The 10,665-nt window shown below is 43.4% G+C and overlaps 1 protein-coding gene across 2 annotated transcripts; it reads left to right on the top strand.

Annotated features, from left to right (window-relative positions):
- The first annotated feature begins 1,626 nt into the window (after positions 1-1,626).
- LOC311103695 (aldehyde dehydrogenase family 3 member B1-like) lies at positions 1,627-8,591 on the top strand. 2 transcript variants are annotated; one of them, XM_084145309.1, is made up of 10 exons: positions 1,627-1,782; positions 2,729-2,892; positions 3,169-3,282; positions 3,439-3,559; positions 4,838-4,923; positions 5,094-5,175; positions 5,311-5,703; positions 5,973-6,139; positions 6,322-6,421; positions 6,529-8,591. In XM_084145309.1, exons 2-10 carry the CDS (start codon positions 2,731-2,733, stop codon positions 6,726-6,728), a joined length of 1,425 nt encoding a protein of 474 aa, XP_084001435.1. In that variant the 5' UTR covers positions 1,627-1,782; positions 2,729-2,730; the 3' UTR covers positions 6,729-8,591. The 2 variants fall into 2 exon arrangements, with proteins under 2 accessions (XP_084001435.1, XP_084001436.1); XM_084145310.1 differs by having other exon boundaries at positions 1,662-1,782; positions 2,722-2,892.
- The last annotated feature ends 2,074 nt before the right edge of the window (positions 8,592-10,665 follow it).

The following is a 10,665-nucleotide window of genomic DNA, read 5'->3' as shown; positions in this document are numbered from 1 at the left end:
CCTTGGCTACTTAACTTCTTTCACTGTCTGTCTATCTTAATCGTCAGAGATGCTAAACTGGGACCCTGAAACACCCAGGTGACAGACTGGAGTTCACCAAGCGTGGTGCCACACAGCTGTGAGGGGCACAGAGAGGAAGAGAGAGGGGTGGGGTGTGTGAGAGAAACAGACAACTGAGAAAAGCAGAGCAGGGCCGGTGTGTGTGTGTGCATGTGTGTGTGTGTGTGTGTACTTGAAGATATCTACTACTAAAGAAAAATATAAACGCAACATGTAAAGTGTTGGTCCCATGTTTCATGAGCTGCAATAAAAGATCCTAGAAATGTTCCATATGCAAAAAATATTATTTCTCAAAAATGTTGTGCACAAATTTGTTTCCATCCCTGTTAGTGAGCATTTCTCCTTTGCCAAGATAATCCATCCACCTGACAGGTGTGGCATATCAAGAAGCTGATCGTTACACAGGTGCACCTTGTGCCGGGAATAATAAAAAGCCACTCTAAAATGTGCAGTTTTGTCACACAACACAACACAATGCCACAGATCTCATGTTTTGAGGGAGCGTGGAATTGGCATGCTGGCTGCAGAAATGTCCAACAGAGCTGTTGCCAGAAAATGTAATGTTCATTTCTCTACCAATGTCGTTTTCGAGAATTTGTCAGTACATCCAACCGGCCTCACAACCGCAGACCATGTGTAACCATGCCAGCCCAGGACCTCCACATCCAGCTTCTTCGCCTGTGGATCATCTGAGGAGGGAGAGGGGCTTTGCTGAGGAGTATTTATGTCTGTAATAAAGCCCTTTTGTGGGGAAAAACTCATTCCGATTGGCTGGGCCTAGCTCCCAAGTGGGTCAGCCTATGCCCTCCCAGGCCCACCCATGGCTGCGCCCCTGTCATGTGAAATCCATAGATTAGGGCCTATTGAATTTATTTCAATTGACTGATATCCTTCTATGAACTGTAACTCAGTAAAATATTTGAAATTGTTGCATTTATATTTTTGTTCAGTATACATCTACTATTCATACGATTAAATAATGCTGCTTGCGAGATAATGCTGTATACATAAATGTATGCAATGAATTGTATTCAGTAGGCTAGTCTATGGAAACTAAGACCGTCTGCCCACTTGAACCTGAATTGTATTTCCTTTGAACTTGAGATAGAACAGGCATGCAGTGCAAGTAGCCTAAACCTAATAATAGGTATTACAGAGTCAATCTTTGGACTGGGGGTTTATACTAGACTATGATTAGGCTACAGAGTATTATTATGGGCAAAAGTTGCAAGCATCATTTCACTGCACTATAGGCATTTACCAGGGGTATTCAAATATTACCCAATGAGGTCTGAATTAGCCTACTTCATGTTTTTTGTTCTACCTGGTAATTAATTTCACCCACCTGGTGTCCCAGGTCTAAATCATTCCCTGATTAGAGGGGAATAATGGGGGGAAAAAGCAGCAGAACTGGCTTTAGGTCCAGGTTTTAATTTGAGGAGCATATAGTCTATGGATACCCATGTTTCTCTTTTTCCCTCAGACAGGTTTCCAGGCTTGTTTTTCAAGTTCTATCAAAAGTCTATTCTCGTTTCCAGATAAACCAGTCGCGTGGGTAGGAAAACCACTGGCACCCGGAAATGCTCCACCTTCATCGGCTTCCCATACCAAGTCAAAGCCACCGGCAAATTGGAATGTGATTTATCTGAGTTCAGAGACAGGTCTAAGAGTGTCTCGACAGGGCAACATACGACCATTTAGGCTACTTTTGAGCAGAAACGGGTGAGTTTGAACTTTCATTTCTTCAGAAATTTCGACTAACTTCGTTTATTTTTTCATTCATTCATCAGCAGCATCCATTTACGGGAAAATTCAGGTAGCACTTCACAACTTGATCCATCCTGAAAGAGTGCAGTTTGTGCAGTAGCCTAACAAAGAGGGTTTCCGACAAACTGTTTTAATGTGTAACAATTCGATAGTCTCCGGTTTAAATCGTTACAAAGTTGCATCATCCATGACTGTCACACTAGTGACATCCCGCCCACGCTTTCACAATTTCGGAAGGAAATGCAAGTCTTTGCCGCGCTCTTCCAAATTACCCATAATTCACACAGCTGTGAGTAATCAACCGTGAATAACTTGCGGCAAGGCCTAATTTTCCCTCTTTATAGCGCATATAATGTAATCTTACCTTCTTAGCCTACCTTTCCATTTTGCATTTTCTACACCTGACCTGGGCCGGGTGGTTCTAACGATGAAACCGGGCCCTGATGTGTAGGCCAATTCATTACGCCTATTTTGCAACGAAAACGAACATTTATATTGGACACATTCCACTAGGTCCCTCCCTGTTCCGTTCTTAACTGGTAAAAGGTTTCCGTTAAAATACTTAATGAATACACCCCTGGATTCATCGTGTGTTCTCAATGAGCAACTAACGCATCTTGACTGAAAATATAAAACTGTGCTCAAGGCTACTTCATGTGGGCGTTTTTAAAAGACACCGAAGTTTAGTTAGACAATGGCCAAGATTGCACAAAGCAGCAGCCAAATATGTGTATTTGACCAATAAAATTGAATTTTATTTATGTCTGGAATTTACAAGTCTATTACTATTGGCCAAGTGAATGTGCAATAACAATGCTCTTCTCTCATCACTGGTTATTTTGGTTGTGTGGTGTCTCAACACTAACTCACTTTGTGTCCATGTCTGTCTGTGAGTGGATAGAGATGGCCAGCCAGAGTGAGGTGATTGACCGGTTGAGGGCTACGTTCCGGTCGGGCGTGACCATTCCAGAGCAGTTCCGTATGACCCAGCTCCAGAACCTTCTCTCCCTGGTCGAAGAAAACGAGCAGCTTATACAAGATGCTCTCCATAAGGACCTCCATAAGGTACTACTATACACTCTGTCCCCTCTGCCTCCCTCTCTCCACCTCTCATTATTTCCTCTGTTGGTCGCCCCTCGTCCTCTTTCCCTGTCCCTTCTTCTTCACCTCTCCCCTCTATTTCTCTTTTTGTCCTGTTCCCTCTCTCCCGCTATTGTTTCACCTTCACCTGTTTAGTCTTTGGTTAACACAAACATTTCGCTACACCCGCTATAACATCTGCTAAACACGTGTATGTGACAAATAACATTTGATTTGATTCTCTCCTCTCTCCCCCCATAGCCCAAGTTTGAGTCAGTCCTGTCAGAGATTCAGATAACGCTGAATGACCTGTACTTCGCCATGGAAAACCTCAGGACCTGGATGCAGCCGGAATACAACATTGGCAAGAATCTGGTATAGATTCCGTCAACGTTCACTGTCAACTGTTTGACTCTACCACTTTTTACTATGTCTCAACATGTAAACACACACAATTGGAATATTTTTTACTGACATGCTGCTTCTGTAATAACTGTCCAAGAAAACCCTTTTTCCTCTCCATCCTTTTAGGCCACTAGGATGGACGACTGTTTCATACGCAGGGAACCCTTGGGGGTAGTTTTAATCATCGGGGCGTGGAACTACCCTCTCCATCTTATTCTCTTACCTTTGGTTGCTGCAATTGCTGCAGGTACACATATATCATTTGTATACCTATAGGCTTTGTTAATAATAATGGATTGGATTTATAGCGTTTTTACAGTAGCTCAAAGCATTTTATATCCACCACCAATGTTGCCTTGTCAGTAATGTACAGTACCAGTCATACATTTGGACACCTATTTATTCAAGGATTTTTCTTTTCTTTTTTACTATTTTCTACATTGTAGAATAATAGTGAAGACATAAACTATGAAATAACACATGGAATCATGTAGTAACCAAAGTGTTAAACAAATCAAAATATATTTTAGATTCTTCAAATAGCCACCCTTTGCCTTGACAGCTTTGCACACTCTTGGCATTCTCTCAACCAGCTTAATCTGGAATGCTTTTCCAACAGTCTTGAAGGAGTTACCTCATATGCTGAGCACTTGTTGGCTGCTTTTCCTTCACTCTGCGGTCCAACTCATCCCAAACCATCTCAATTGTGTTGAGGTCGGGTGATTGTGGAGGCCAGGTCATCTGATGCAGCACTCATCATTCTCCTTGGTAAAATAGCCCTTACACAGCCTGGAGGTGTGTTGGGTCATTGTCCTGTTGAAAAACAAATGATAGTCCCACTAAGCCCAAACCAGATGGGATGGCGTATTGCTGCAGAGTGCTGTGGTAACCATGCTGGTTAAGTATGCCTTATTCTAAATAAATCAGTGTCACCAGCAAAGAAGAACTCAGTTCTTGAAGTTTTCCAGATTGACTGACCTTCATGTCTTAAAGTATTAATGGACTGTTGTTTCTCTTTACTTATTTGAGCTGTTCTTACCATAATATGGAATTGGTCTTTTACCAAATAGGGCTATCTTCTGTATACCACCCCTACCTTGCCACAACACAACTGATTGGCTCAAACGCACTAAGAAGGAAAGAAATTCCACAAATTTAACTTTTATGAAGGCACACCTGTTAATTGAAATGCATTCCAGGTGACTGCCATGAATGTGCAAAGCTGTCGTCAAGGCAAAGGTGGCTACTTTGAAGAATCTCAAATATAAAATTTATTTTGATTTAACACTTTTCTGGTTACTACATGATTCCATATGTGTTATTTCATAGTTTTGATGTCTTCACTACTATTGTACAATGTAGAAAATAGTAAAAATAAAGAACCCCTTGAATGAGTAGGTGTGTCCAAACTTTTGACTGGTACTGTATATGTAAAGTGAATGCTTATTCTCTTAGCATGTCATTATTGATTAGGTTTGATTTTGTGATGATGACATTATATTTATTCCATGATGTCATGAACCAGGAAACTGTGCCGTTCTGAAGCCGTCAGAGATCTGTCAGGCCACCGAGCAACTCCTGGCAGAACTCCTCCCCAAATACCTGTCTCAGGTAACGCACACACTGCTTTGGTTCTCCCCTGCTTCTGTTACCTGTTGTGGATCATCAGTGCAATGCAGCACAACTGTGCCATATTTGCTCAATACCCATCCACCCATTTATCACTACTGTCACTTACAGTTTGTTTTTAATGTTTGAGTTTTGCCCTCTGATTATTGTAGGACTGCTATGCAGTACTATGTGGGGGAGCAGAGGACACCAAGTCATTGCTGAAGAATAAATTTGACCACATCTTCTACACAGGTAAAGTCACACAGAGGACTCCCTAGACCAATAATATATATTACCTCAATTCCTGTTTTTAGTATGTTTTAAAATGTCGGCTGTATGCCCCTTTTCCCCCTCCTCTCCCTTCACCCTCCCCCATCTCCTCCCCAGGTTCCCAGGCAGTAGCCCGCTCCATCCTGCTAGCGGCGGCGCCTCACCTGACCCCGGTCACCCTGGAGCTGGGCGGCAAGAGCCCCTGCTTCATCTATGGCCGTATCGACATCCAGAAGGCCGCCAAGCGCCTGTGCTGGTCCAAGTTCTTCAACACTGGCCAGAGCTGCGTGGCGCCCGACTACCTCCTCTGCACTGCCCAGACCCGGGACGCCCTGCTGCCCGCCCTCCAGGAGACCCTACAGACCTTCTACGGGCTGGACCCCGGGGCGAGCCCAGACATGGGGCGCATCGTCAACCAGCGCCACTGGAGACGCCTGGTGGACATGCTGGGGAAGTCCAAGGGGAAGGTGGTGATCGGAGGGGACAGCCGCGAGGAGGACAGGTATATCGGTGAGTTTGGGGTGATACAGGAGAGGACTATGAGATGCAGGCAGTAGTGTTGAGTTTGGTTTGTATACTGCTGCCACCTTGTGGGTGTGAATGCAAGTTGAAAGATTGTTGAAATAGGTTTAGGTGGTAGCCTTGCTGTTAAAGTGGCTTGACATTCAAATATGAGTAAGCGGGCATATAGAAGCAAATGCTTGCTGACCAAGTGGTGTTTCTAACTCCCACAGTGTTGGTGGACGTGCAGGAGTCTGATGTTTCTATGGTGTTTCTAGCTCCCACAGTGTTGGTGGACGTGCAGGAGTCAGATGCTCTGATGCAGGAGGAGATCTTTGGCCCCATCCTGCCCATCCTAACCATAGAGTCTCTGGAGGAGGGCATAGACTACATCAACCGCCAAGAGAAACCCCTGGCTCTCTACGTCTTCTCTGACGAGACCTCGGTACATTACAGCACACAGGGGACCTTCATTACAGCACATATATGTTATTTTCTTATATTGTTATAGTCATGTTGGCCTCCTCCACAGAGCTCCTATAATTTAAAGTTGTATATGTAGTTCTATGGCCGCCTCTGCCTTCACTCTTATGGAATAAATGCATGTTCCTCCCCTCTCGCTGTCAGGTGGTGACCACAGTGTTGAACAATACCAGTAGTGGGGGTTTCTGCGGCAATGATGGTATAGTACACATGGCCTTGCCAGGCCTGCCCTTTGGAGGAGTTGGTAAGTGTGTGTCTGACAACGTAAATAAAGTAGTCATTATCAGAAGAAAAGCACTAGACATGGATCTGATCACCGTGTATCATGTTGCCCTGTCATCTACCCTCCAGGTGCCAGTGGGATGGGCAGCTACCACGGCCGCTGGGGCTTTGAGACGTTCAGCCACAGGCGGGGCTGTATGAACCGGAGCTGGTTGCTGGAGAGGGTCAACGTCCTGCGCTACCCGCCCTACAGCGACTACAACCTAGGCTGGTTGCGCTGGGCCACCACATTCAAGAAGAACAGCTGGGGAGGCTGCTCAGTCATGTGAATGACACTCAGTGCGTGCATGACTGTACTCCCAAAGCCAAATGGGCTTTCCTTAAAGGTCCAATGCAGCCATTTTTATCTCAATATCAAATCATTTTTGGGTAACAGTTAAGTACCTTACTGTGATTTGTTTTCAATTAAAATGGTCAAAAAGCAACAAAAATAGCTTCTTAGCAAAGAGCATTTTCTCAAGCAAGAATTTTGCTAGGACTGTCTGGGAGTGGAAAACAAGCTGTTCTTGGCAGAGAGGTTTAGAACTCTTTCTTTTTGGTCTAGTAACTCATTTACCGCCTGGTGTTGTCACCAGGTATTACAAAACTCCCATCCCACCTAAAAGGGCTTACATTTCAGGCAGTCTTTTTAAACCGCTCTTACACTAAAAGGGTATTATAATTTTTCACAGTATTATTCCAACATCATAGTGTGGAATTATATAAAACACAGGAAAATCATGTTTTTGACTGCACTGGGCCTTTAAAGTATCTGTCCAGTGTTCCAGATTTCTATTAAATAATTTACCTAAAATGAATTTAATTAAGGATGTTAAAAAACAGCTTTTCTCTGTGCCTTGCTTGGCCTGATTGGAAACAGTGGTTTGGGCGTATACTGGTAAAAAAAAGCTGACTTGCCAGCTCAGCCAATGAGATGCACAAACACTTGAATATTCAAATTAGCTACCAACTCCATGTGGAGCAGCAGGCTTGCCTTCTTTTTGGGGGCCTTGGCTGTGAATACGTTTTCCGCCCCGTCCACTAAGGATCCGGATCACATTCTGCACTTTATTTTATGCACACTACATGACTGCTGCTTACACTCCCCCGTCCTTTAGGTTCTGTCTTTACTTACCCTCTTCTGAACCATGATGATGGTGCCTATCTCTGCCTCATGTTTCTGAACAGCTGAAATAAAATAAAAACTGAATGACCATTCCCCAAAATATTTATTGAAGGCTATACAACCTTTCTCGGTTGTAACAGATATTTTAGTTGCACAAGCGGGACTCATTAAACAAACAGCGTTTTGTGTGATGTAGGCCCCCCCATACTCAACTGGTGGACCGTATTGGTCGGCCTTCGACCCCTGGTGTCATATAAACACACACAAGACATGAAAGAATGTGTAGAATTGCAGACGTTTTGCTTTAAAACAGCAAAAAAAATCTTTGCCATGTGCATAATGTGTAGAATGCAGGAAAGTTAGCTTTAAAACTGCAACATTTTCTCTCCGCCAACAAGAGGGGTGTGAACAGTTTGGGGTCGCATGGGTTGTGAGGTGGGGGTTTGTTACTACATCGATAAATTACATTATCCATCCGGACCGTTGCCACCTAGGAAATTTGTGTGACTGGACCTTCTCAAATAGTACTTGAGTACCCCTGATGTAGGCTAATCTTTATAGTTACTGCCATATCGTAGTAGTATTATTGCGAGAGAATAAAGGAGAAGTACAGGAGTAGAGTTTGTGAAAAAAGAATAACTCCCCACTTTTGCATAGGAACTCTCTGCGTTTGAAACACACACAGGCCCTACTAACTGCTATTTCACTTCTCAATGATCATGCAAGTACAGAATGAGTAGGCTACCTAGCGGTTCCACCTCCAGTCTGCCTAAGATTCTAGGCAGCCCGAGCATGTGTATCCGGACCGGTAACCAGAGCCTGACAATGGGCGCCCTTATCGTTTGTCAACTACTGCCTGCTACACTGAACAAAAATATAAACGCAACAATTTCAACGATTTTACTGAGTTACAGTTCTGTCACGAGAATTTCTATCTCTAATTAATCAAACTTAATGCTCTGAATAATTCCCAGAGGGTGTAAATTCTCTGGATTAATCATGAATTAAACAAAGGTCCGCAACCAGCAAGAATGATCTGCATTTTTATTCATGGAGAGCTCTGGCGCCAAAAAACATACATACAGCTTTTATATCCCTTGACACACAAAGGCACTTTGCTCCGCCCACCTTTAAACCGTTTCTTAGTCCCCTTCACCCTGGAATGCTTTCTCAACAGTTTCTAACTTCCCCCCTCTGTTAGTGGGTTGACACTACATTATAACTCTAACACCTCACACATTTATACTGTATTTGGGGTGAAATCCTTTAGTCATTATTCTTAAAATACAAATTAATCTATCAAGTTCATATAAGGAAATCAGTCAATTGAAATAATTTCCGTAGGTCCTAATCTATGGATTTCACATGACTCGAGGGCATATGCCCACCCACTGGGGAGCCAGGCCCAGCCCATAAGAATGAGTTTTTCTCCACAAAAGGGCTTTATTATAGACAGAAATACTCCACAGTTTTATCTGCTGTCCGGGTGGCTGGGCTCAGACGATCCCGCAGGTGAAGAAGCCGGATGTGGAGGTCCTGTGCTGGTTACACGTGATCTGCGGTTGTGAGGCCGGTTGGACGTACTGCCAAATTCTCTAAAACAATGTTGGAGGCAGCTTATGGTAGAGAAATGAACATTACATTTTCTGGCAACAGCTCTGGTGGACATTCCTGCAGTCAGCATGTCAATTGCACACTCCCACAACTGCACATTTAGAGTGGCCTTTTATTGTTCTTGATATGCCACACCTGTCAGGTGGATGGATTATCTTGGCAAAGGATAAATGTTCACTAACAGGGATGTAAACAAATTTGAGCGCAATAAGCTTTTCGTGCTTATGAAAAAATGTGGATATTTTATTTAATCTCATGAAACATGGGACCAACACTTTACATGTTGTTTTAATTTTTGTTCAGTATATTTGTGATCATTTTTATAGTTATGCTGCCATATTGTAGCGAGAGTTGCTGAAAAAAGAACTAGCCAAATGTTTGCAATGACGAGAAAAATAATTGCTATCTTGACTGCCTGTATGTCTTACTTGTGTTTGATATACTTGCCTAAATATACTGTTACAACAAAGTTTGGACGAACATGTTGATCATGTTTTCTGTGTACAACATGATAGCTGCATGTTAGCCTAACACCCCTCCTGAAAAAGAACATGAAATTGCACTTGAGGCATGGAATGCATAGTTCGAACATGCCCACCATATCTTTAGTGTACAACACAAAGTTTCCCCCTCCATGTCAAGGAGAGGGGGAGCGGCAGCGGAGCAGTTGGAGCACTAAGCAGAAGCTACACTACATTGCCAAAAGTATGTCGAACATCTCATTCCAAAATCATGGGCATTAATATGCAGTTGGTCCCCCCTTTGCTGCTATAACAGCCTCCACTCTTCTGGGAAGGCTTTCCACTAGATGTTGGAACATTGCTGTGGGAACTTCCATTCAGCCATGAACATTAGTGAGGTCTGGCACTGATGTTGGGCGATTAGGCCTGGCTCGCAGTCGGCGTTCCAATTCATCCCAAAGGTGTTCGATGGGGTTGAGGTCAGGGCTCTGCAGGCCAGTCAAGTTCTTCCACACTGATCTCAGCAAACCATTTCTGTATGGATCTCGTTTTGTGCATGGGAGCATTGTCATGCTGAAACAGGAAAGGGCCTTCCCCAAACTGTTGCCACAAAGTTGGAAGCAAAGAATCGTCTAGAATGTTATTGTATGCGATGGAGATTGCATGGCTGTGTGCTTGATTTTCTACACCTGTCAGCAACGGGTATGGCTGAAATAGCAGAATCCACTAATTTGAAGGGGTGTCCACATACTTTTGTGTATGTAAGCAGCAGAGTGGACAGCAGCTACAAAAAATAATATATTCTTGCCATGGCAAGTTGGGTTCCAGAAAATTGCGGCCACTCCATTTTTGTACCAATACCGAAGGCTACTTACTGCCTGTAGTTAAATGGGATTAAGGATTTGGAAACTCATAATGGAACTACTAGAGCAATTCACTATAACAGCAATAAACATTGAGAGTTGTGTCCATTTGATCTTTCACTATTTAAATTCCTGATATTTTTGTTATTAGCTAACGTTAGTT

The sequence above is a fragment of the Coregonus lavaretus genome (assembly GCF_964263955.1).
Source record: "Coregonus lavaretus genome assembly, chromosome: 28".
Classification (NCBI taxonomy): Eukaryota; Metazoa; Chordata; class Actinopteri; order Salmoniformes; family Salmonidae; genus Coregonus; species Coregonus lavaretus.
This window is presented reverse-complemented; position numbering and strand designations above follow the sequence as displayed.